General features: G+C 37.2%; 1 protein-coding gene and 1 long non-coding RNA gene across 4 annotated transcripts in view; one reads left to right on the top strand and one right to left on the bottom strand.

Moving 5' to 3' along the window:
- LOC309801177 overlaps window positions 1-27,781 on the top strand; it is a 125,841-nt gene that overhangs the window by 63,534 nt on the left and 34,526 nt on the right. The window lies entirely within an intron of this gene.
- The window catches only part of GDA (guanine deaminase), a gene marked incomplete at both ends in the record, with an annotated part of 145,315 nt that continues 122,358 nt past the window's right edge, over window positions 4,825-27,781 (bottom strand). Inside the window, 6 exons of one of the 3 annotated variants that reach the window (XM_082615577.1) lie at window positions 4,825-5,617; window positions 6,153-6,249; window positions 8,702-8,768; window positions 9,525-9,552; window positions 17,600-17,730; window positions 20,826-20,972. In XM_082615577.1, coding sequence (XP_082471703.1) covers window positions 6,180-6,249; window positions 8,702-8,768; window positions 9,525-9,552; window positions 17,600-17,730; window positions 20,826-20,972 — 443 coding nt within the window. Of the gene's footprint in view, window positions 6,250-8,697; window positions 8,769-9,524; window positions 9,553-17,599; window positions 17,731-20,825; window positions 20,973-27,781 lie in introns of those variants that run through there. The other 2 variants (XM_082615576.1, XM_082615578.1) reach the window with 2 other exon arrangements.

The raw sequence follows: 27,781 nt of genomic DNA, 5'->3' as shown, positions 1-27,781 counted from the left end.
TTTCATACTGTTGTGTTTGGAAAATATGCTTGATATGATTTCAATTTTCTTAAATTACCAAGACTTGTTTTGTGGCCCAGCCTGTGATTTGTCCTGGAGAGTGTTCCATGTGCAATTGAAAAGAATGTGTATTCTGCTGTTTTTGGATGGAATGCTCTGTAAATATCAATTAAGTCCATCTGATCTAATGTGTCATTTGAGGCCTGTGTTTCCTTATTGATATTCTGTCTGGATGATCTGTCCATTTTGAAAGTGGGGTGTTAAAGTCCCTCACTATTATTGTCTTACTCTCAGTTTCTCCTTTTATGGCTGTTAGCATTTGCCTTATGTATTGAGGTGCTCCTATGTTGGGTGCGTGTATAATTACAATTGTTATATCTTCTTCTTAGATTGATTCCTTGATCATTATGTAATGTCCTTCTTTGTCTTTTGTTAACAGTGTTTAAAGTCTATTTTGTCTGATATGTGTATTGCTATTCCAGCTTTCTTTTGGTTTCCATTTGCATGGAATACCTTTTCCATCCCCTCACTTTCAGTCTGTATGTGTCCCTAGCTCTGAAGTGGGTTTCTTGTAGACAGTATATATATGGGTCTTGTTCTTGTATCTATTCAGCCAGTCTGTGTCTTTTCATTGGAGCATTTAATCCGTTTATGTTTAAGGTAATTATTGATATGTATGTTCTTATTGCTGTTTGTTTCTGTAGGTCATTTTTTCCCTTTCCTCTTTTGTTCTCTTGTGATTTGATGACTGTCTTTAGTGTTAGGCAGCCTGTCTGCTGATGGGTGGGTCTGTGTTCCTGTCCTGTTGATTGTTTGGCCTGAGGCGTCCCAGCACTGGAGCCTACAGGCCATTGCATGAGGCCAGGTCTTGTTGCTAAAGATCCAAGCAGTATGTCTGCCTCTAGGAAGAGTTCAAGTAGATGTGCACTCCCTGCTATTTCCACCACCATATTTTATGACCCCAGAGAGATCCACGGCCGCCCCCCGACCCCACCTCCCCAGCAGGCCCTGCAAGACCAGCAGATAAGTCTGGCCCAGGCTCCTATGAAGTAACTGCTTTTGCTCTGGGTCCTGATGTGCACGAGACCTTGTGTGCACCCTCCTTGAGTGGAGTCTCTGTTTCCCCCAGTCCTGTGGAGCTCCTATAATCAAGCCCCACTGGCCTTCAAAGCCAAATGCTCTGGGGGCTCCTCCTCCCAATGCTGGACCCCTCGGCTGGGGATCCTAATGTGGGACTCAGAGCTGTCAGTCCTGTGGGAGATATTCTGCAATATAATTATTCCCCAGTTTGTGGGTCACCCACCCGGGTGGTATGGGATTTGATCATATTGCGTCTCCTGTGGTTTCTTCTTTATGTCTTTGGATGTAGAATATCTTTTTTTAGTAGGTTCCAGTCTTTTTTTATTGATGGTTGTTCAGTAGTTGTGATTTTGGTGTGCTCATGAGAGGAGGTGAGCCAATTCTGATTTCCTTTAGAATCAATTATGCCATGTTAAATGGTCTACAGTACCACAAATGACATTAAATGAAGGTTGTATATGCATTTATGTTGACTTGTTTCTTACCTGGGCATTAATTTTATAGGGAACATGAAGATATTGTATAGGTTTTTTTCATAATGGTGTCTTTTTCCCTCTATAAGTTACAGTAAATAATCCACTCAAAAGAGATTGTGCAATTGTCCTGGACATCAACAGATCTATCACTGAGCTTAAAACAGCAACCACAAACAACCCAAACTCCATAGCTTCTCTTTTACATGCACACTACGAAAACTTTGCCATGAGATTTTACTGAGTGCATACTGTGCCATTGCACCAGGCTGGGACATGTTTGTGATACTGAAGGGTTTGTTGTGGTTATATGAATTAATCCAGAATACATAATTTTCAAAGCCTGATTCATCTTTCATAGTTCAGCCAGGAGGAAAGTGTTCATGAATTGAAAGAAGTATGTGTGCTGCTTTTTCTGAGCCTCTTAAGTTATCCTTTGAAATAACAAAAGCCTCTCATGTCTTTATCTGTTCATGTGCTTCAGTCAGTGTTTTCAAAGTGCTTTCCAAGCACAAAGACATCTCTGCATTTATTCCCCAGCTCAGGTGTGGATGGAATCAACTCTTGCAGAAAGAGAAAGAAAACATCAAAGCTCTTTAAGGTCTCTCAAGTGCTCCAGGAAGCAAATTTAGTCATGAAAAAAATCAAGAGTAAAATTCTTCCTTGGTTTACTCATTTATGGATCGTGGCTTTATTTGACAGCAGTAAAACAAAAGTGTGATGTGGAGACTATCCAGGATTAAAAGGACAGAAATTAACTTCACAGTGAAGCTTCAAGTTTAGGTTTTTAATCAAGTGCATGAGAACCTCTTATCATCTGAATAAATGGTAATCTTTCTAGGGCCTTTATTTCTCTTATGTTAGATTTTACTGCTATGACTTTGAGCTTTCTTTCTACAAATAGGGAAACAAATGTTTGTTTAATTCCCTACAGGGTGAGCAGAATCTAGGCAATTGGGGAGGGCCCCAGTGACTTGAGAAGTTCCATGATATCTGTTCATATTTTAGCACTTTTTACCTTGGGGCAAAAATGTTTTATTTTTTCTGAGTTACCACTGAAAAATTTCTCTACAAAGTTTTTGCCATAGAGAATGCTTTTCTTTTTTTTTTTTTTTGCAGTACACGGGCCTCTCACTGCCGTGGCCCCTCCTGCCATGGAGCACAGGCTCCGGACGCACAGGCCCAGTGGCCATGGCCCACAGGCCCAGCCGCTCTGAGGCACGTGGGATCCTCCCGGACCAGGGCATGAACCCGTGCCCCCTGCCTCGGCAGGAGGACTCCAAACCACTGTGCCATCAGGGAAGCCCTAGAGAATGCTTTTTTAGCCACCTCTCTCTCTCTTTCCAGGCTGAAATATAGATCTTACTAATATAGAAGCATGAAAAAATTCAAGGAGTATGACAAATTTAATGTAATGTAACTTTACAATGATAGTGTAGGCAGCCTTGATGGTAAAAGGAGATGAGTCTGAATTAGTGAAAAAAAGTTAATTATACTTTAAAATAATGTTCTGTCATTTCAAAGAACAGAGAATATTTCACTTATCCCATTTAAAAACAGGGTTTGAAAAAATAACCCTACTCCTTGTTAGTGACAACTAACTGCTTGTGGGCCCAGTTCCTTTGAGTGCCTTTTCATGGAGTCTTAAAATACCCTACTACAGGCCCTTTTTGCTACTGGCAGTTATATATATTTCATGTCTAAATGGCAGTTATATATATTTCATGTATAATTTTATTTAAATCCTGAATTGAGTACCATGGAGTAATTTGTTTTTGTCTGTTAAGTACCCATTACAGAACTCTGGCCTACAATGTGCAAATTAAATTAGGCAGACTTTATTGCTATACACAGTGCACATGAACATTCTCTTCTGGGTATTTTGACTAAGTTGTTCCTTAGGAGAAAAAAAAAAGATGCTTAGTAAGTTGCTCAGAACATTGAGGGAGAATTTATAGACCAAATCTACTACTCTCATAGGCTTCTTGTTATAAATAAAAAATAATGAACATAGTGCTGAATAGTGCCAGAAAAAATCAGATTTAATCCTTACAGAATATTTTTATGTACAGAGAGATCCTTAACACCACTTGATTTCAATTCTAAAAACTAAACTGAGAAAAACACATTTTAAATTATTTTTATTTCTGTTCAGTTTGTATTCATTTTAAAAATAATAACTACCATACAGTGAGCACTCACTTTGTTCCAGCTGCTATCTGTTTGGTTTTTTTTGTTGTTTTTTTTTTTGCGGTTCACGGGCATCTCACTGTTGTGGCCTCTCCCATTGCAGAGCACAGGCTCCAGACGCACAGGCCCAGCGGCCATGGCTCACGGGCCCAGCCGCTCAGCGGCATGTGGGATCCTCCCGGACCAGGGCACGAACCCACATCCCCCGCATTGGCAGGCAGATTCTCAACCACTGCGCCACCAGGGAAGCCCCCCAGCTGCTATCTTAAGTGCTGGCTATGTATTATTTTATTTAATCCTCATGATTCTAAGGCAGGCCCTCATGTCATGGCCAAATCACAGAATGAAGTCATGGAGACTTAAAGTATACAGCTCAAATGACACTGGAAACTGCTTCCTCACTGCTGGTGATAACCCATTAGAGGTTCAAGAAATCAAGTGGGAAATTCGCTATCAGCATTTAAAAAATTATAGAGAATAGAACAGAATGAGAAATAGCCCAGGGTATCACAGATAGGGAAAATATCATTTTGTGAGACGTTTGTTTTAAATGCTCATGCACATGTGTATGTGTGAACTAATTCTTGATGTTAAAGTGCATGTCTCACTCTGGGTTGTGGCTTAAAAAATAAGAAATATCAACTCTGCTTAAATCAAAGGCAACAGTAATCTGATTCTAAAGAGCTGAACATTATAGCTATAGCTTAATTTTTAAAAGTTGTGTATAGTGACTATTATAGGATAGAAGATACATGTTGGCCCACAGCTAAATATTCTATTTTTTCCAGTCTTATGATATTTCTTTTTTTCTTATTGAGATAGCATTGGTTTATAACATTATATGTTTCATGTGTACAACATTATATTTCTACTTCTGTATACACTACAGCATGCTCACCACCAAAAATTTTAGTTTCCATCCATCACCAGACACTTGACCCTCTTCAATCTTAAAATTCACGTTAAAAGGAGAAACCACTTTAAGATTAATCCCCCTTCTATCAGATTGATAGAACTCACAACAACAAAAACACATAAACACAAAATCTCGTTTATTTTTGTCTGAAGCACAAAGGAGCTCAGCACAGGAACAATAAGCAAATCATACAAATATTGAGAAAAAATGTTCCCATGAATACATATGTATATATATTCTTAAGAGCAGCGATCAGAAGTTTAACACAATGTAAGGTGGTTTTCAATAAAGAATGCTTTCTGACAGGCTTTTGAGTAGGAAGTGAACACATCAATCACTGCCACATAATGGCTGTTACTCAAGTCACTTGAATCCGGTGGACTGTGGAAACCATCTTGGAATTTACATTTAGTTTCACCATTGGCCTGTTCAACTTTTGCATTTCACTCAATTTGTACCAGATTTACAGATTAACTCCTCACCCTCTTGATCTCTCACACTCAGGACTGTAGGAGGGAAAGGAAGGAGGGACTGGGTGTGAAAACATGCATGGGACCAATGCCAGGGTTTCTAATACGTGTCTGTTCATTTCTGCACTTCTTTCCATGCTTTAGAGACATTAAAAAAGTGTCAGGGTCCAAAGTCATACCTAAAGTGGCTAAGTAGATCTGAAATTGCAAAGAAAAAAAAAAACTTAAAAATTCAAAAAAATCCACCAGTTTAAAAATTTCTTCAAGACATTGCCCGTAACATATTTTGTAGTCTACCTTTTAATAACTCAGAACACTCTTTAAAAGAAAAGAAAAAAAAAAAGCATGTGATTGCTTCCGGCATCATCACCTCTGTCCAGCAGGCTACAGGAGCATCCAACTCGGGATATCTTCCATGTATAGCACACATGTAGAATTGATACAATGTGCCTTCCAGCTTGTCTTTAAAGCTTTCCATATGTCTGGTTCTGAGGTGAAAAAATTAAAAATAGGAAGAGTCTGGAAGGGAATGAAGATTCAAAATACATTGCTGGATCTCACAGCCATTGTTTCCCTTCTGAGATCTCAACTGTAGCTGCCAACAGGGATATTCAAGGGTGCACTTCAAATCAGCTAAGCATAACAGGAGTGTTTCCCCACTGCCTTCCTTTCTTGACCGTGCAGAATTCTCACAAAAATTAAAAGAGATGCAATGGGGTTCAATGCTCATAATATTAATTTAGAAAGACCTCCTCCTAGCATGAAGGAAGCTTATTCCAAGATATTCTCTTGGATTCTAAAACCTTTGACAATTAAATCAGAAGAAGCTGGGAGAATAAGTAAGGGGACAGAGTTTCCTTGGTCTCAGTTTACAATTACTAGGACAACCTTTCCTGTTCTAATCCTACATTTTAGTCTTTTTTGAAAATTAAATTAATGTTGGCTGATTAGCCTGCTTTTGTGTTCTGGTTGCAAAAATAATTTAAAATGTATGATAGTCACTACTATTGAATATGTTTTTACCTGTTAAAGTGTATTCCATTAAAAATGTCACGAAACCTGAAGCAAATAGTGCAGAGTAGGGTGAGGGGGCTGAGAAGATGTTTTAATTCTTCCTTTCCTGTCAGAGAGCAAAATATTCAAACATAAAGTGACAAATAGGATTGGCTTGGAATACTGCCTTCCCGCAATTCAGAAAGTCAACCCACATTAAGCAAAGGCAACATTTCAAAGTGCAGAACATCTGGGCACGTGTATGGCTAATGCCTGCAGTACCGCAAAAAGCATGTGCAACATTCAGCAACACTGCACTCTGGGAAATAAAACACATAAGTTATAAGTAATGCAGGGAGATCAAAGTACATGTAAACATTTCAACACATTCTATTCGTACTAGAAAAGATATTCAGGTCTTAACATATTATCAGGGCTAAACTTAATATTTGACAGATTGGTTGTATATGGCCATTATTCCTGCTTCTGATGCCACACTTATTTATATTTACTGCTTGTAAGCCCTAAATCTAAATGAAAGTTGATGTTCAACATCAAAATGTACACCCTTACGGAAGGTAAAAGTGTAGGATCTTGCAAAGCCTAAGAACAGCTTCTGCCTATTACTGGATCTTGCACATGTCATTCCAGATTCCTAAGCCCACTCATGTGGGTTAGAAACTAGGTAACCAAGTTCCTTTGGCAGGGACTGGGGGATAGAGCAGAAAATACCTACCGGCACTATACAGAAATGGAAAGAAATTTGGTGGGGCATCTTTGACATGGCTCAGGAACTAGGAATTCTAGAAATACAGAGACTGAGACTGGAAACTGGGTTTACTGAATTACTTAATACCTCACAACACAAACTCTATTTTTTGTTTCTGCTTTTTAAATAAGACCAAATATTTGTTCTATTTTTAGGTGTAGGGTATACCCAAGTCTAGAAGTGTTTCTCCAGGGGTGAGGGGCCAGAGACTGAGCAAATTACTGCTGAATTAGCATGAGTATATAAGAATAAAATTTATAGTACCAGAGAACAAATTTTCTTCTTCATTCTGCAGATATGGAGTTAGCTATATTACATAAAGTTCTTTACTATAAGGTGATAATAAGGAGTCAGCCCTAAGCACTAAGCCTTAAGACCTAGGTATGAGTGTTATGATATATTAAGAAAACTACTCCTTTTCCTTGTTGGTTTATAGGATTTGGAGTTAACTGAGAAAACCATAATATTTAAATAATATTCATATCAATATTTCTTAAGGATTTATCATGAAGTCATAATTTGTTTTTAATTCCAGGTTATGGGAAAGCACACTATTAGGAAGCATAAAAACACTCTTTGCTTTCTTTAATGTTTCTAGATGTCTAGTACAGATTAAGTCCTATTAATATATAAACAGTAGTGGGACATCTAAATATTTCTCATTATCCTAAAATTCTAATGTCCTGAAAATTATTAGGAATGAAAAAGACAAGATAAAATTGAAAAATAGAGTACTTTCAATATGCAAGGTTTAAAGATTTTTAATAATATTTATCTAGTAGGATTTGCCCTTCATTTAAAGTTCTAACAGATTGATATCTGAGTATGAAATTTCCAGCAACTATGGAATAGTTCTTTGGGAGAACGGGTCATTGCAATGAAACCCTTCCTTTTAGTACTGACAGCTCCTGGATGCCCAGCACTTGCCCCAATATATGAAAGACTCCAATCTACACAACAGTGGAGTATGAAATTTGTTTCTCTTCTAATAAAAATGAAGCAATAATAGCATCACACAATTATACATTAAGGTGATTTTAAAGTACACAAAAGTATAGCTATTTATGCCATGTAGTTATATGAATAATATTCCTAAGAAACTTTAAATCTTTAATACCCAACTTCTGTCAAACACTTTGAAGCACAGAACTATATTAAGAAAGTATGTGGCATTCAATTTCTGACATTTCATCCCCAAAGAAGGCAAAGCACAACAATAACATATCTCTAAAATGCAAATTCCATTAAGTGCATATTTCCAGAACACAAGGTCAGTCGAGAAGCACATTTTAAAATTCAACAAGTTCTCTTTTTTAAATTAGTATGCTCAGTATATAATTTTCATACACAATCTGAAGTCATTTTCCAACGCGTGTTCATAGTCTAATTTTTTCTCCCTCAAAAATATACTCATTGTTTCATTTTCTGTTTTCTAATTTTCACATTTACTAGCTCAAAATATCTAACCTTATAAGAATATCTTTTCTCTCCACATGTCCAAATGTGAAATAGATTTTATTTAAATCTCATAATAAGAACACCACCAGTAATAACATTCCCTTATGTTTGAGCTTTAAAGTAAATCTAAACAGCTCAAAAAGGCGAAATTTTTAATCCTCCCCACCAGAGAGTTAAGAATTAGTGCAACTTCCTTTGAATGATTTGTCAAGTGAATACTGCAACTAGACACAGAAGGAGATAGTCATCCCAAGAACAAGGTACTGGTTTTTGACTTCCTAACTCCACCTGGGCACAAGAAAACACAGAACTGTGTTACGCCAGGAGAACTCTTAGATGCAGAGGGTCTTACACTGAGCTTGAAAAGGGAACCACCTGCTTTCCACCCACATACACCTCTTCAATATTTCGGTCATCTCCTGAAAGAAAAATCAAGGAATCATTGTTTATAATCTGAACAGGTAGATATGACCAAAAGAAGACGCTGTACCTAATCTGAGGATTAGAGTCTGAAATACACGCCTAAAGCAGAATTCACATAAAATTGAATCAACCCCCAATCACCGTTCTTTCAGCTGAAGTGAGTGGTTTCCTTTTCCAGCCCCAAGTGTAAAAGAAATACTTATCTTTACACCCCAGAATCATACGCAGTATGGTGAGATGAAGGGCCTGCAAGAACTGAGCTTTTTAAAGAAATACCACATGTGTCTCTCCCACCCCAAATTCACTCAGAACTCAGAGCTCACTCAATGGAGTGGGAGGAAGAGTATAATCTTCTGCACTATTTATTTCTCTCTCTCAGTGAATAGAATTGAACGTGAGTATGTTAAAAAGCATGTGTGGCAAGACTCCACCACAATCACAAATACAATGTGCTAGGGCAGACTTGGGGTCACAGAACGAGTGTAGGAAGAAGGTACAGGATCATCTCTTCTCCTTGGCCTGCCATTCCTCAGTTTAGGATTTATGACTGTGTTCTAGAGGAGCGTATTCATTTCAAATAGTGCCTTTAAAGATTGTGCCATAAATGGGCTCAATGCCAAGGAATGTTAAAAAATATAATGAATCAAAGCAAATGATCACACATAAGGCTTAACATATGGTACAATAAATGCAGAGAGCATACCCAAGAGACAAAGAAAGATTTTATTTAGCATAGAGACATATATACCTACCTAGATAGAGGAACTTCTGGATAATAGCCTAAAATGAAAAATAATAATAAGAAGAAAAAAGAATATTTTGTGCATTTAGAAAAGCAAATTCACAGCCAACAGTGGTTGGCAAAATCTAGAAATATAAATTTATTTCTCAATGGCAAAAATCTGTTTTTATTTTTTTCTAAACACAGACTTTTTTCTTTCGTAAATATATATATTACCAAAATTATGGCTAAACCCACAGAGGAGAAAAATGTGTTAGTTGTACATTTCAGTGCCGAAACTTATTTATATATTTACATAAAGGATGCTACCTTGATTAATCAATGTCTGTTTACATTTCCACATGTGAATTTCTTTAGTCTTGCATTCCATATCAAAGAGTTACAGTGAAAATATTTTGAATTTAAACCTGAAAAAGGTCTTGAGATAAGACACGTAATCCATCCATTTAAAAGGTATTTCTCTCTGTTGTGTACATTAGCCTGGCTGGAACTTGGTCCCGGAAATGGATACACTGATGGCTATTCCAATAACAGAGTTAGGCAGGAAGCGTAAAGGGGAAGCATTATTTGTCACCAACAATCCAGTATCCCAAGTCAAAATGCTAAACTATGGCCCAAAAGACCTAACTCTACTCATAGGAGTTGGCTTCTATGGCTAACAATCACTGTCTCACCTAAGCTGGCATCAACTGAACATCCCAAAATCTACTTTTATTAATGAAAAAGAAATGGTCTTTTGCCTAAAAAAGAAAGTACTGACTATTAACAAATGTTTCCCATTGCCTGAAAGTTCTTAACATAGAACCTTGAAATCTTCAGAGGAAAGTGTTAACAAAAATAAAAAATTTAATTTAGGGCTTCCCTGGTGGCGTAGTGGTTGAGAGTCCGCCTGCCGATGCAGGGGACACGGGTTCGTGCCCCGGTCCAGGAAGGTCCCACGTGCTGCAGAGCGGCTGGGCCCATGAGCCATGGCCGCTGGGCCTGCACATCCGGAGCCTGTGCTCCGCAATGGGAGAGGCCACAACAGTGAGAAGCCCACGTACCGCAAAAAAAAAAAAAAAAAAAAAAAAAAATTTAATTTAATATAGTAATTTAAAGATTTCAAGAGGTGTATAATACAAGAAGAATGACTGGATGAATGGGTCTGAGCCCTATGCCCAGAAACTCACTCTAATAAAAAAGTAAAAGAATAAGTAATATGTAAATAACTAATGGTATCAACTTCAAATAATCCAGCACCTTTCTTCAAAAAACCTCAGTATGTTACATTTAGTATCACATTTACTCTCATAAATGGATCAATTTATAAATGGCAATAGTTAATTTTTAAAGAAAAACTGTCTCAAAAAGAATTGTTATTAAAGTAAGAAGAACTAGTTTATTTTATACATAGAAAAACATGATAAGAGGAACAAAGTAATAAAACACATTTTCTTATAATTAAGAGAATCCATGTAGCATTGTGATCAAGAGCCCAGACTCCAGAAGTCAGAAAGTCCTGGGATGGAATCCAAACTCTGTCTACTAATTACTAGCCATGAGTTTTTAGGTAAACCATTTAGCCTCCCTTAAGCCTCACTGCCCCATAAACAACATGGTAATATTAATAGCATCTGGCTCTCATAATAGTTGTTTTGATAATTAAACAAAAATGATGTATTAATCCCATGCCATCTAGCACACAGCAAGTGTGTTCAATAAGTGGTAGCTATATTATGGCTTCTTATAGCCAAATACCTTCAAATATACAAATATATTCAAAATACAAATGTTTCTTTAATACCATTATTGTCATGAAATTATAATAACTGAAAAGGATCCAGATTCCAAACTAGAAACCCCAGTAGGAAAAACCGGGTGCGAGGCCTCTGCACATGACCCCCTGTGAGCAAGTGAAACCTGACTAAGCACAAAGTAAAAAAAAAAAAAAGCCATCTCAGAGCTGTGACTATTTTCAAGGGGACTATTTTTCTCTGTGGAACACTGCCTTTGGGGCAAAACAAGGAAGAAGCAGGTGATTCTAATGTGCAGCGCAGAAAGAGAGCCACTGCAGGCCAGCTTCTCTAACTCTGAAGGCACTCCAGCCGTGTGGCTGACAGGGTCTGGTGCTCCAGCCGGGTGTCAGGCCTGAGTCTCTGAGGTGGGAGAGCCGAGTTCAGGACATTGGACCACCAGAGACCTCCTGGCCTCATATAATAATCAATCAGCAAGAGCTCTCCCAGAGATCACCATCTCACCGCTAAGACCCAGCTCCATTCAACAACCAGCAAGCTCCAGTGCTGGACACCCTATGCCAAACAAGTAGCAAGAAAGGAACACAACCCCACCCATCAGCAGAGAGGCTGCCTAAAATCATAATAAGGTCACAGACAACCCAAAACACACCACCGGACACAGTCCTGCCCACCAGAAAGACAAGATGCAGCCTCATCCACCAGAACACAGGCACCAGTGCCCTCCACCAGGAAGCCTACACAAACCACAGAACAAACCTTACCCACTGGGGGCAGACATCAAAAACAACAAGAACTATGAACCTGTAGCCTGAGAAAAGGAGACCCCAAATACAGTAAGTTAAGCAAAATGAGAAGACAGAGAAATACGCAGCAGATGAAGGAGCAAAGTAAAAACCCACGAGACCAAAGAAATGAAGAGGAAATAGGCAGTCTACCTGAAAAAGAATTCAGAGTAATGATAGTAAAGATGATCCAAAATCTTGGAAATAGAATGGAGAAAGTACAAGAAACATTTAACAAGGAACTAGAAGAACTAAAGAGCAAATACACAATGATGAACAACACAATAAATTAAATTAAAAATTCTCTAGAAGGAATCAATAGCAGAATAACTGAGGCAGAAGAACGGATAAGTGACCTGGAAGATGAAACAGTGGAAATAACTACCACAGAGCAGAGTAAAGAAAAAAGAATGATAAGAATCGAGGACAGTCTCAGAGACCTCTGGGACAACACTAAATGCACCAACATTTGAATTCTAGGGGTCCCAGAGAAAGAGAAAGGAACTGAGAAAATATTTGAAGAGATTATAGTTGAAAACTTCCCTAATATGGGAAAGGAAATAATCAAGTCCAGGAAGTGCAGACAGTCCCATACAGGATAAATCCAAAGAGAAACATGCCAAGACACAAATTAATCAAACTATCAAAAATTAAATACAAAGAAAAAATATTAAAAACAGCAAGGGAAAAGCAACAAATAATATACAAGGGAAACCCATAAGCTTAACAGCTGATTTTTCAGCAGAAACTCTGCAAGCCAGAAGGGACTGGCAGGACATATTTAAAGTGATGAAAGGGGAAAACCTACAACCAAGATTACTCTACCCAGCAAGGATCTCATTCAGATTTGACACAGAAATTAAAACCTTTAGAGACAAGCAGAAGCTAAGAGTTCAGCACCACCAAACCAGCTTTACAACAAATGCTAAAGGAACCTCTGTAGGCAGGAAACACAAGAGAAGGAAAAGACCTACAATAACAAACCCAAAACAATTAAGAAAAATGGTAATAGGAACATACATATCGATAATTACCTTAAATGTAAATGGATTAAATGCTCCAACCAAAAGACACAGACTGGCTGAATGGATACAAAAACAAGACTCGTATATATGCTGTCTACGAGAGACCCACTTCAGACCTAGGAACACATACACACTGAAAGTGAGGGGATGGAAAAAGATATTCCATGCAAATGGAAATCAAAAGAAAGCTGGAGTAGCAATTCTCATATCAGACAAAAGAGACTTTAAACTAAAGTCTATTACAAGAGACAAGGAAGAACACTATATAATAAACAAGGGATCAATCCAAGAAGAAGATACAGCGATTGTAAATATTTATGTACCCAACAGAGGAGCACCTCAACACTTAAGGCAAATGCTAACAGCCATAAAAGGGGAAATCAACAGTAACACAATAATAGTAGGGGACTGTAACACCTCACTTTCACCAATGGACAATTCATCCAAAATGAAAATAAACAAGGAAACACAAGCTTTAAATGACACATTGAACAAGATGGACTTAATTGATATTTATATGACATTCCATCCAAAAAAACCAGAATACATTTTCTTCTCAAGTGCTCATGGAACATTCTCCAGGATAGATCATATCCTGGGCCGCAAATTAAGCTTTGGTAAATTTAAGAAAATTGAAATAGTATCAAGTATTTTCTCCAACCACAACGCTATAAGACTAGATATCAAGGAAAAAAATGTAAAAAATACAAACACATGGAAGCTAAACAATACACTACTAAATAACCAAGAGATCACTGAATAAATCAAAGAGGAAACAAAAAAAGACCTAGAAACAAATGACAATGAAAACACGACGACCCAAAACCTATGGGATGCAGCAAAAGCCGTTCTAAGAGCGAAGTTTTTAGCAATACAGTCCTACCTCAGGAAACAAAAAAATCTCAAATATTTAACAACCTAACCTTACATCTAAAGCAATTAGAAGAACAAAAAACCCCCAAAGTTAGCAGAAGGAAAGAAATCATAAAGATCAGATCAGAAATAAATGGAAAAGAAAGGAAGGAAACAATAGCAAAGATCAATAAAACTAAAACCTGGTTCTTTGAGAAGATAAACAAAATTGATAAACCATTAGCCAGATTCTTCAAGAAAAAAAGGGAGAAAACTCAAATCAACAGGATTAGAAATGAAAAAGCAGAAGTAACAACTGACACTGCAGAAATACAAAGGATCATGAGAGATTACTACAAGCAACTATATGCCAATAAACTGGACAACCTGGAAGAAATGGACAATTTCTTAGAAAAGCACAACTTTCCAAGACTGAACCAGGAAGAAATAGAAAATATAAACAGACCAATCACAAGCACTGAAATTGCAGCTGTGATTAAAAATCTTCCAACAAACAAAAGCCCAGGACCAGATGGCTTCACAGGCAAATTCTATCAAACATTTAGAGAAGAGCTAACACCCTTACTTCTCAAACTCTTCCAAAATATAGCAGAGGGAGGAACACTCCCAAACTCATTCTACGAGGCCACCAACACCCTGATACAAAACCAGACAAATATGTCACAAAAAAAGAAAACTACAGGCCAGTATCACTGATGAACGCAGATGCAAAAATCCTCAACAAAATACTAGCAAACAGAATCCAGCAGCATATTAAAAGGATCATACACCATGATCAAGTGGGGTTTATCCCAGGAATGCAAGGATTCCTCAATATATGCAAATCAATCAGTGTGATACACCATATTAACAAATTGAAGGATAAAAACCATATGATAATAGATGCAGAAAAAGTTTTCAACAAAATTCAACACCCATTTATGATAAAAACCCTCCAGAAAGTAGGCATAGAGGGAACTTACCTCAATATAATAAAGGCCATATATGACAAACCCACAGCCAACATCATTCTCAATGGCGAAAAACTGAAACCATGTCCACTAAGATGAGGAACAAGACAAGGTTGCCCATTCTCACCACTATTATTCAACATAGTTTTGGAAGTTTTAGCCATAGCAATCAGAAAAGAAAAATAAAAGGAATCCAAATCAGAACAGAAGTAAAACGGTCACTGTTTGCAGACGACATGATACTATCATAGAGAATCCTAAAGATGCTACCAGAAAACTACTAGAGCTAATCAATGAATTTGGTAAAGTAGCAGGATACAAAATTAATGCACAGAAGTCTCTTGCATTCCTATACACTAATGATGAAAAATCTGAGAGAGAAGTTAAGGAAACACTCCCATTTACCACTGCAACAAAAAGAATAAAATACCTAGGAATAAACCTACCTAAGGAGACAAAAGACCTGTATGCAGAAAACTATAATACACTGATGAAAGAAATTAAAGATGATACAAACAGATGGAGAGATACCCCATGTTCTTGGATTGGAAGAACCAACATTGTGAAAATGATTATACTACCCAAAGCAATCTACAGATTCATTGCAATCCCTATCAAACTACCTATTTCATTTTCCACAGAACTAGAACAAAAAATTTCACAATTTGTATGGAAACACAAGAGACCCGGAATAGCCAACAGAATCTTGAGAAAGAAAAACGGAGCTGGAGGAATCAGACTCTCTGATTTCAGACTATACTACAAAGCTACAGTAATCAAGATAGTATGGTACTGGCACAAAAACAGAAATACAGATCAATGGAACAGGACAGAAATCCCAGAGATAAATCCACGCACATATGGTCACCTTATCTCTGATAAAGGAGAATATACAATGGAGTAAAGACAGCCTCTTCAATAAGTGGTGCTGGGAAAACTGGACAGCTACATGTAAAAGAATGAAATTAGAACACTCCCTAACACCATACACAAAAATAAACTCAAAATAGATTAAAGACCTAAATTTAAGGCCAGACACTATAAAACTCTTAGAGGAAAACACAGGCAGAATACTCTATGACATAAATCACAGCAAGATCCTTTTTGACCCACCTCCTAGAGAGATGGAAATAAAAGCAAAGATAAACAAATGGGACCTAATGAAACTTAAAAGCTTTTGCACAACAAAGGAAACCATAACCAAGACAAAAAGACAGCCCGCACAGTGGGAGAAAATATTTGCAAACAAAGCAACTGACAAAGGATTAATCTCCAAAATATACAAGCAGCTCATGCAGTTCAATATCAAAAAAACAACCATCCAAAAATGGGCAGAAGATCTAAATAGACATTTCTCCAAAGAAGATATACAGATTGCCAAGAAACATTTGAAAGGATGCTCCACATCACTAATCATTAGAGAAACGCAAATCAAAACTACAATGTGGTATCACTTCACACCCGCTAGAATGGGCATCATCAAAAAATCTACAAACAATAAATGGTGGAGAGGGTGTGGAGATAAGGGAACCCTCTTGCACTGTTGATGGGAATGTAAATTGATACAGCCACTACGGAGAACAGTGTGGAGGTTCCTCAAAAAGCTAAAAATAGAGCTACCATATGACCCAGCAATCCCACTACTGGGCATATACCCTGAGAAAACCATAATTCAAAAGGAGTCATGTACCACAATGTTCACTGCAGCACTATTTAAAACAGCCAGCAGGGAGATCAGCTCGGTGCTTTGTGACCGCCTGGAGGGGTGGGGTGGGGAGGGTGGGAGGGAGGGAGATGCATGAGGGAAGGGATGTGGAAACAGATGTATATGTATGACTGATTCACTTTGTTATAAAGCAGAAACTAATTTAAAAAAAAAAAAAGGAAAAAAAAAATAAATAAAACAGCCAGGACAGGGTAGCAACCTACGTATCCATCGACAGATGAATGGATAAAGAAGATGTGGCACATGTATACAATGGAATATTACTCAGCCATAAAAAGAAACGAAATTGAGTTATTAGCAGTGAGGTTATTAGTAGTAATTACTAGTAGTAGTGAGGTTATTAGTAGTGAGGTTTATTAGTAGTAATTACTAATTACTCAATTAGTACTCAATTAGTAATTGAGTTATTAGTAGTGAGGTGGTCATACAGAGTGAAGTAAGTCAGAAAGAGAAAAACAAATACCATATGCTAACACATATATATGGAATCTAAAAAAAAAAAAAAACGGTTCTGAAGAACCTAGGGGCAGGACAGAAACAGAGACGCAGATGTAGAGAATGGACTTGAGGACACGGGGATGGGAGGGGTAAGATGAGACGAAGTGAGAGAGTGGCAGTGACTTGTGTACACTACCAGGCGTGGGATAGATAGGTAGTGGGAAGCTGCCGCATAGCACAGGGAGATCAGCTCATGCTTTGTGACCACCTGGAGGGGTGGGATGGGTACGGTGGGAGGGAGACGCAAGAGGGAGGGGATATGGGGATATATGTATACGTATAGCTGATTCACTTTGTTATACAGCAGCAACTAACACATCAATGTAAAGCAATTATACTCGAATTAATATGTTAAAAAAAAGGATCTAGCTTCCCTTATAAGATTCTCCTGCATTCCAATAAATGTTTCAGTGTCTATTTTTTTTCTATAGGGAAGCTGTTGTGACTGACTAGTTCATGAAATTAATGCTTTTTGATCAACTTCCTTTTACGTACCTCAGAAATATCACCAACAAAATCCCCATAAAACAGGTCAATGGGAGAGTCAGATGCTTTGGGGTTGATCAGGAGGGCATCAAATTCCTTGCCCACTTCAAAGTTTCCAATCTGTCTATCCAGCCCCAGGGCTACAGGATGGAATAAATTAATAAACAGTTAGTATTTTTAGCCATCGGACCATGCAAATATCCCAATTTGCAAGGACAGAATCTCCCAGTGTGTCACTAGAAAAAAATTAGTATCTTAATAGTGAAGCATTCCAATAGGTCACAAGACTTTGACTTACAGAAGGCAGAGTAAGCACAGGGAAAGCAAAATCTGAGAATAAAAAGAGTTCTCTTCAACACCATGATCATAATTCTGATGTTGTCTCTCTGTTTCAGCTCTATCAGTTCCCTTCACAGTCGAACTGGTCTGTGATTTCCATTCACCTCTCTAAGAAACATGATGATGGACATAATATCTTTCTGTTTCCCTCCTATTCTCCTTCCAACATTCCAACTCCTTTCCTTGCCCTTTTTGTTCTATGAAATAGCTGACAAGATCTATTTTTGTGGCAGTGAAATGAACTTCAAGTAAGTAAAAAAATAATTATCTTTTTGCATATTTTTCAATGCAGGCATATTTATTCTAAGTTCCTTAGTTTAAATCCTTTGAATAGAAAAAATTCACTTCTGAAAGTAAATAGATTTTCATAACTCAAGAGTCCCAATGCTTTTGAAAGCAGACTAATTTCTCTGTAACCTTAAAGATTTTCTCGTTGCCAGAGAAGAATGGTTCTCTAAAATAGGGCATAGGTCAATAATGTCTATTGACTTGATCCATCTCCCAGCTAGAATTCTTATTCCATGAATAGTGGATGTCGAGGAAGAACATCTCTCATTTTTATGGTTTAGTTTCAGAAGATGAGGGTAGTTGGTTTTCCTGGTCAATGAAGGTATTGAATTTAAAGCTCCTTAAAGCCAGAATCTGGATAGAGTGTTCCAAATAGAAGCATGCATGAAAGAAAGGTCAACTGGAGTGCAGCATTACTTATTTGAATTTTTACATGTATTTGCTGTATTCTGTCACTGTCAGAATACAGTCCTATGTGAAAATATTAGACACCATATTCCTATTAGACAATACCCACTACGTTATGTTTCTAAGTATGGATATCCAGAAGTCTTCTGGCAATGCTCTAAGCACAGATTTAGAAATCTTGCTTGTTCTTAAATGGTTAAAGGGCAACTCTTTTATTCTCAGAAAAGAAAAAGATTTTTTTAGCTAAAGAGTTCTTAAACAGGTGCAAACATAATTAGAAACGTTAAAAGTGGTTAGGTGACTTCCACTGATTGTGGGGGGAAGAACTGAACGTAATAGAAAATCACTGGAAATTTTCTCCTCCTTCATCGATTACACTCTACTTCGTTTTTCCCTTGACAAACAGCATGACGAACATGAGTTTTTGACTGTATTCAACATAAAACTGTGTGTTTAATAGGCCAGATAACCAGGTTCATTTGCCAGGAATTGATGGTATTATGTATGTATATATATATATATATATATATATAAATTAACTGGACTACTTGTTAGAACCTGGGGAGTTCAGGTATGAACTAACCAAAAACAACACAACTACTGTCAGTGAATTGTAAATTGATCTAAATTCACATTATTTCAGAGAGGCCTAGCTGGGCTGGTAAGCAACTCAAATGCATTTTAGGAAATGCAGTTTTACTGTCTTTGGAGCAAATGTTGGCTCTGTGAAGGTGATTTATGCACATCTTGATCTTGAGAGTGAATGTAAAGCGGGGAAGATGCCAACTTTAAACACGGATGCATTCATCTCATTCACTCAGACTCTTGTAGAGACACAAGCTAAGGAGAAGAAATTTCATAACAGCGGCCCAGAAAATAGATTTGAAAGCTATACAGTAAGGTAGAAATGATTTGGTAAGCACCCCATGCCGCCCTGGTTGCATACAGGATCCTGATGAAACAACTCACAGAGAGCCTAGAATAAAAAAAGAACTATTTAAATACAAGTCATTTGCACCATGAAAATCAGATGGTAGGACAACTCAGATGTGAAAACGGGGGTGGGGTAGGGAGTGTCACACTTGTTAAAAGAACAGAACTTTTAAAACTTGGAACTTTAGAAAATGAAATCATCAGACTGGGGGAAATGCAAAGTGCATGACCTTTGCTTTCTTTCTTGAAATGTTCTTTATGGCATTCATCATAGCCCAGAACATTCAGAGAAGAGCCAGGAAGTTTCTCTTCCCAGGATACCCTGGCCTCCATCATACTTCATTTATAAGATCTAGGGTACATGTCATAAATATAAAAATATTAAAATATATTAAAAATATACACCTGTCTCAAGATCTGTGTTTTTCTCACTAGCTACCTAAGGTTTCATGATATGTTCACTATCATCCATCCAGATTATACTATAATACTTAAAGTGACAGAAAGCAATACAGTAACCAATTTCTATTTTTTCAGTAAAAATACAGTTACATATGAGAACTGGGAAAAGGAGATGAACAATATTTGCATATCAATCAACTATACTTCTCCATCTTTCTCCTTTGAAAGAGGCTTGGGTAATTAGTGTACTTAAGTATATAAACAAAATACATAGTCTAAGCTAAGATTTATACAGGAAGATATTGCAGTGGAAGGCAGTGGGTAACATCCTGCACTCTCGCATCAGATTTTCTGGATTCAAATCATGGCACACTGTAGCTTGACAGTTGTAAGTCTCACTCAGGTACCTTGTTGGTAAAATGGAATTAATAGTGGTTCTGAGGATTAAATAGCAGCATCCATAAAGCATGTTGCATAGTGTCTATCACATGGTAAGGGCCCAATAAGTCTTGGTTATTATTATTATTATTATTACTAATTAGGCCAATAGAGAGCATGTTACTTGACTCAATGGAAAAAAACTGATTATTTTAAAGAACTCACATGCAAGTATCCGTTAAAACAATTAATATGATAATTGCATACTGAACATCTCTTCTGCCAAAAACAGGGAACTTGCTAAAAGAATGATGCCTCCATCACATGCTTGAATGTGTACTTGCTAAGTTTTGGTTATATTATATGAGATGCAACAGTCATGAATATGGGGGTGCCTGCTGATGCCACTATCACGAGCCTTCACACTGCAGCGAAGGACACAGATTGGCATGGTTGTACATCGTGTGAGAAATAAAATGCTCATTACCTTGGCTGCCTCCAAGAGTAGCTAGTCTGAAGACCTCTTTGAGGGTGAGGCTTTTCTCATTTATCTTATTAATTGAAAGCATGTTGGAAACCATCACTGCTCTTCTGATTGCATCAAGCATGGAAGATGAATAACCACCAGCCACATCTGTGGTAGATAAAATAAAGCCAAAACAGTAACTTTATGAGATAAATGGAATGTTAGGTGTATAGGATTTTTTCTATTTTTAATGACATTCATTCTTTAATATACTTCAAAGAAAAGATCTTATATATAAACACAGAATATACACAGACTAACATTTAAAGGAATTCAAAACCTGTAGTTAGTATCAAATGTATACTTTTATTAGTTTTCTAGGGCTGCTGCAACAAATTACCAGAGATGTGGTAGTTTAAAACAGCAGAAATTCATTCTCACACAGTTTTGGAGGGCAGAAGTCTTAAAGTGTTGGCAGGGCCACCAACCCTACAAAGGCTCTAGGGAAGAATCTTTCCTAGTTTCGTCCAGTTTCTGGCAGCTCCTGGCGTTCCTCGGCTTGTGGCAGTATAACTCCAATGTCTGCCTCCATCTTTAAATGGCCTTCTTCCCTCTGTGTCTTTATGTACCTCTCATTGTCTGTCTTTTATAAGGACATTTGTTACTGGACTCACCTTAATTCAGAATGACTTCATCTTGAGATCCTTACCTTAATTACATCTGCAAAGACCTTTATTCCAAATAAGGCTACATTTACATGTTCCTGGTAGACATCTCTTTTTTGGGGAGGTGGTAGGGGGAGCACAGTTCAACCCAGTACAATGCCCAAATGTTTAATAAAGTTAAGAGAAAAAACATCTCAGAATATTCCCTAAACTCAAATAAATAAAAATAATGTAAGATAATCTCACAGCTCTGTGCTCTAAAAACTTGACCTAACTCTATTTTAATTCTGATGAGAACTTTGAGAATTAAAAAGCTACTTTATATTTTTTTCAGGGAGAGCTTTTAGAATGACCTATATATTCTGGAAAATTGGTGTAATAAATGAGCAATGCTGATATAGACAGCTTTATATTTGTCACTGGCATCATTAGATGAGGAATGAGATTTTTATAGTGATTTAAATAAGTCCCTAATAATTAAATTGAAATACTACCTTTGACAAGAATGAATATAGAAGTTATTTAATGAGTTTGTATAAATAAATGTCAAGTAAGTTTACATGTTTTATTAGAGGAAAAGTACATCTATAGCTTATAAAATACACTTTATATTTCAAGGGTTCCTTCTGTCATGTCTAGGAAGACATATATAATTGTTAGTGCCTATATATATTGCAAAGATAAAAAATAATAGCCTATTAATAATCCTAGATTGCAGTTTAATTTTATGTTCAACTGTCTTACATGTCTTTAGATAAACTTGTATTATTATTATTATTATTTTTTTGGTACGCGGGCCTCTCACTGTTGTGGCCTCTCCCGTTGCAGAGCACAGGCTCCAGACGCGCAGGCTCAGCAGCCATGGCTCACGGGCCCAGCCGCTCTGCGGCATGTAGGATCTTCCTGGACCGGGGTACGAACCCATGTCCCCTGCATCGGCAGGCGGACTCTCAACCACTGTGCCAGCAGGGAAGGCCGTATGATTTTTTTTTTTTAATACTTTTCTTTAGCCAGAATAGTATTGCCAGAAGATCATCCAGTTCCTTGACAACTTTTATTCATCTACTTAGTTTGTCCACTTTAGTATACAGTAACCATCAATTAGCCTTTCATTTTATCATAGCATCAAACTAAGAAAACAAATACAATTTGGGAATAATGCACATTAAGCTTTGAAATACTTTGTCTACTGATTCTTTATTACCAGAACAAAGAAAATGTTCAGTCTAAAAGCAGAATAAAATGCTATCACTACATGGTATGGAAATATGTAAAGATTGAATATATATTTCAAAATATGTGGGTGAAGAGTGGAATGAAACAGAAAAACAAAAGCAATGCTGTTAGGATGGTGTGAACATGGAAGATTTAAATACTTGCAGTTATAAAAACAGGTTTTATAAAATATGACAGAAAGTAGTCTTTTCCTCAGTATCTAACCAGAACTATCCATTTAGAAAGAATAAGGATAGATTAGGAAATAATGCTATGTAATTTATTGAGAAAATTTTGAGAGCCATCTTATGTTGCTGACTTATAAGATGACTTAATCATCCTTTATTCTTCTGGATGTTGTTAATGAAGTAGCTTCCAACATGGAACAATACTGGGCAGATGAAAGAATGAACCCTGGACCACACAAACGATATTTAGTCAGAACCATATGTGTAAGAGTCAAGCTTTTCTTCGAAGAATTTCCAGCATGATACTAACTTCCCGATCCCTGCCCTGCCCAGTGAGCTAAGCCTGGGAGGCTTCTTCTTCCCTCTACAGCACATGTAATGTAGGTAGAATCCGCACTTTATCCATAACAAGAGACAGAGTGATAGGCTGGAAAAAGAAACGGTGAACTTCCACATTTTACCGACCTGGTTTTAAACTGTGGATTTGGACTGTTTTTTGCTTTGTTGACCTTTGATTGTTACTCAGTACTTATGACCCTCAATTTTCTCAGAAAATAGAAATAACATCATTTATCTTAACAGTTGCTGAGAAAATCCAGTTAAATAACGTAAGTGCTGGGGAATGAGGACCAAAGGGTAGAAATTGCATGGGAGAATGGTGGAGGGAAGAAAATGGGTGCTTTTTCTCAGAAAATCTGTTCCCTAACCCCATGCCACCTCTACTATCATGAAAAAGAGTGGCACTATCACGTCCTTGCCAGAGTCAATATAAGGATATTATTTATTACAAGAAGAAGCTAAGAAAACTGTATAAGAGTAAAAACTTGAGCAACAGGGCAATAGAAAAATAAAAGGAAGTAATTTTATATGTGTGTGTTCATCTTATGCATTCATCCATTTACTGACAAATTTACTAAGCACCTTCTATGTGCCTGATTTATTTAAGCACTCATAAATGAAAGTTACAGGTTCCACATGAGCTTACTATCTAGTGGAGAAGGAAAAGAGACATAAACAAACAAATATTAACTATAAACTGTGTTCAGTTAGTGATAAAGAAAATGGAGGTAGAAAGCCCATTTATTTACTTATTGTCAAATAGGTAAATAAACAAATTTTATTTTCTAGAGTAATTCTTTTTTTTTCTTCAACATCTTTATTGGAGTATAATTGCTATACAATGTTGTATTAGTTTCTGCTGTACAACAAAGTGAATCAGCTATATGCATACACATGTCCCCATATCTCCTCCCTCTTGAGCCTCCCTCCCACCCTCCCTATCCCACCCCTCTAGGTGGTCACAAAGCACCGAGCTGATCTCCCTGTGCCATGCAGCTGCTTCCCACTAGCTGTCTGTTTTACACTTGGTAGTATATATATATCAATGCTACTCTCTCACTTTGTCCCAGCTTACCCTTCCCCCTCCCCATGTCCTCAAGTCCATTCTCTACATCTGCGTCTTTATTCCTGTCCTGCCCCTAGGTTCTTCAGAACCTTTTTTTTTTTTTTTTTTAGATTCCATATATATGTGTTAGCATACGGTATTTTTCTCTTTCTGACTTACTTCACACTGTATGACAGACTCTAGGTCCATCCACCTCACTACAAATAACGCAATTTCATTTCTTTTTATGGCTGGGTAATATTCCATTGTATATATGTCCCACATCTTCTTTATCCATTCATCTGTCGACAAACACTTAGGTTGCTTCCATGTCCTGGCTATTGTAAATAGAGCTGCAATGAACATTGTGGTACATGACTCTTTTTGAATTATGGTTTTCTCAGGGTATATGCCCAATAGTGGGATTGCTGGGTCATACAGTAGTTCTATTTTAGTTTTTTTAAGGACCCTCCATACTGTTCTCCACAGTGGCTGTATCAATTTACATTCCCACCAACAGTGTAAGAGGGTTTACTTTTCTCCACACCTTCTCCAGCATTCATGGTTTGTAGATTTTTTGATGATGTCCATTCTGACAAATGTGAGGTGATACCTCATTGTGGTTTTGATTTGCATTTCTTGAATGATTAGTGATGTTGAGCATCCTTTCATGTGTTTCTTGGCAATCTGTATATCTTTTTTGGAGAAATGTCTATTTAGGTCTTCTGCCCATTTTTGGATTGAGTTGTTTGGGTTTTTTTTATATTGAGCTGCATGAGCTGCTTGTATATTTTGGAGATTAATCCCTTGTCAGTTGCTTCATTTGCAAAAACTTTCTCCCATTCTGAGGGTTGTCTTTTTGTCTTGTTTATGGTTTCCTTTGCTGTACAAAAGCTTTTAGGTTTCATTAGGTCCCATTTGTTTGTTTTTATTTCCATTTCTCTAGGTGGTGGGTCAAAAAGATTCTTGCTGTGATTTATGTCATAGCGTGTTCTGCCTGTGTTTTCCTCTAAGAATTTTATACTCTCTGGCCTTACATTTAGGTCTTTCATCCATTTTGAGTTTATTTTTGTGTATAGTGTTAGGAAGTATTCTAATTTCCTTCTTTTACATGTAGCTGTCCACTTTTCCCAGCACCACTTACTGAAGAGACCGTATTTTCTCCATTGTATATTCTCTTTTATCCAAGATAAGGTGACCACATGTGTGTGGATTTATCTTTGTATCCTGTTCCATTGATCTGTATTTCTGTTTTTGTGCCAGTACCATACTATCTTGATTACTGTAGCTTTGTAGTATAGTCTGAAGTCCGGGAGCCTGATTCCTCCAGCTTCAATTTGTTTCTCAAGATTGCTTTGGCTATTTGGGTCTTTTGTGTTTCCATACAAATTGTGAAAATTTTTGTTCTAGTTCTGTGAAAAATGCCATTAGTAATTTGATAGGGATTGCACTGAATCTGTAGATTGCTTTGGATACTGTAGTCATTTTCACAATATTGATTCTTGCAATCCAAGAACTTGGTATATCTCTCCATCTGTTTGTATCATCTTTAATTTCTTTCATCAGTGTCTTATAGTTTTCTGCATACAGGTCTTTTGTCTGCCTAGGTAGGTTTATTCCTAGGTATTTTATTGTTCTTGTTGCAATGGTAAATGGGAGTTTGTTTGTTTTTTTTTTTTTTTTTTGCAGTACGCAGGCCTCTCCGTGCTGTGACCTCTCCCGTTGCGGAGCACAGGCTCCGGACGCGCAGGCCCAGCAGCCATGGCTCACGGGCCCAGCTGCTCCGTGGCATGTGGGATCCTCCTGGACTGGGACACGAACCCATGTCCCCTGCATCGGCAGGCGGACTCTCAACCACTGCGCCACCAGGGAAGCCCAATGGGAGTGTTTTTTAAATTTCTTTTTCAGAGTTTTCATCATTAGTGTATAGAATGCAAGACATTTCTGTGCATTAATTTTGTATCCTGCTACTTTACCAAATTCATTGATTAGCTCTAGTAGTTTTCTGGTAGCATCTTTAGGATTCCCTATGTATAGTATCATGTCATCTGCAAACAGTGACAGCTTTACTCCTTTTCTGATTTGGACTCCTTTTATTTCTTTTTCTTCTCTGATTGCTGTGTCTAAAACTTCCAAAACTATGTTGAATAACAGTGGTGAGACTGGGCAACCTTGTCTTGTTACTGATCTTAGTGGACATGGTTTCAGTTTTTCACCATTGAGAACCATGTTGGCTGTGGGTTTGTCATGTATGGCCTTTATTACATTGAGGTAAGTTCCCTCTATGCCTACTTTCTTGAGGATTTTTATCATAAATGGGTGTTGAATTTTGTTGAAAGCTTTTTCTGCATCTATTGAGATGATCATATGGTTTTTCTTCAATTAGTTAATATGGTGTATTACATTGATTGATTTGCGTATATTGAAGAATCCTTGCAATCCTGGGATAAACCCCACTTGATCATGGTGTATGATCCTTTTAATGTGCTGCTGGATTCTGTTTGCTAGTATTTTGTTGAGGATTTTTGCATCTATGTTCATCAGTGATATTGGCCTGCATTTTTCTTTTTTTGTGATCTTTGTCCAGTTTTGTATCAGGGTGATGGTGGCCTCGTAGAATGAGTTTGAGAGTTTCCTCCCTCTGCTATATTTTGGAAGAGTTTGAGAAGGATAGGTGTTAGCTCTTCTCTAAATGTTTGATAGAATTTGCCTGTGAAGGAAGCCATCTGGTCCTGGGCTTTTGTTTGTTGGAAGATTTTTAATCACAGTTTCAATTTCAGTGCTTGCGATTAGTCTGTTTATATTTTCTATTTCTTCCCGGTACAGTCTCCAAAAGTTGTGCTCTTCTAAGAAATTGTCCATTTCCTCCAGGTTGTCTACTTTATTGGCATATAGTTCATTGTAGTAATCTCTCATGATCCTTTCTATTTCTGCAGTGTCAGGTGTTACTTCTGCTTTTTCATTTCTAGTTCTGTTGATTTGAGTCTTCTCCCTTTTTTTCTTGATGAGTATGACTAATGGCTTATCATTAGTCATTTTGCTATTGTTTCCTTCTTTTTCATTTATTTCTGATATGATCTTTATGATTTTTTTCCTTCTGCTAACTTGGGGTTTTCTTTTGTTCTTCTTTCTCTAATTGCTTTAGGTGTAAGGTTAGGTTGTTTATTTGAGATATTTCTTGTCTCTTAAGGTAGGGATATATTGCTAAAAACTTCCTTCTTAGAACTGCTTTTGCTGCATCCCATAGGTTTTGGGTCATTGTGTTTTCATTGTCATTTGTTTCTAGGTTTTTTTTAATTTCCTCTTTGGTTTATTCAGTGATCACTTGGTTATTTACTAGTGTAATGTTTAGCCTCCATGTGTTTGTATTTTTTACAGATTTTTTCCTGTAATTCATATCTAGTCTAGTAGCATTGTGGTCAGAAAAGATACTTGATACACTTTCAATTTCATTTAATTTGCCAAGGCTTGATTTGCGACCAGGATATGATCTATCCTGGAGAATGTTCCATGAGCAATTGAGAA

The sequence above is a fragment of the Mesoplodon mirus genome, assembly GCF_964341445.2.
Source record: "Mesoplodon mirus genome assembly, chromosome: 1".
NCBI classification, from domain to species: domain Eukaryota; kingdom Metazoa; phylum Chordata; class Mammalia; order Artiodactyla; family Ziphiidae; genus Mesoplodon; species Mesoplodon mirus.
This window is presented reverse-complemented; position numbering and strand designations above follow the sequence as displayed.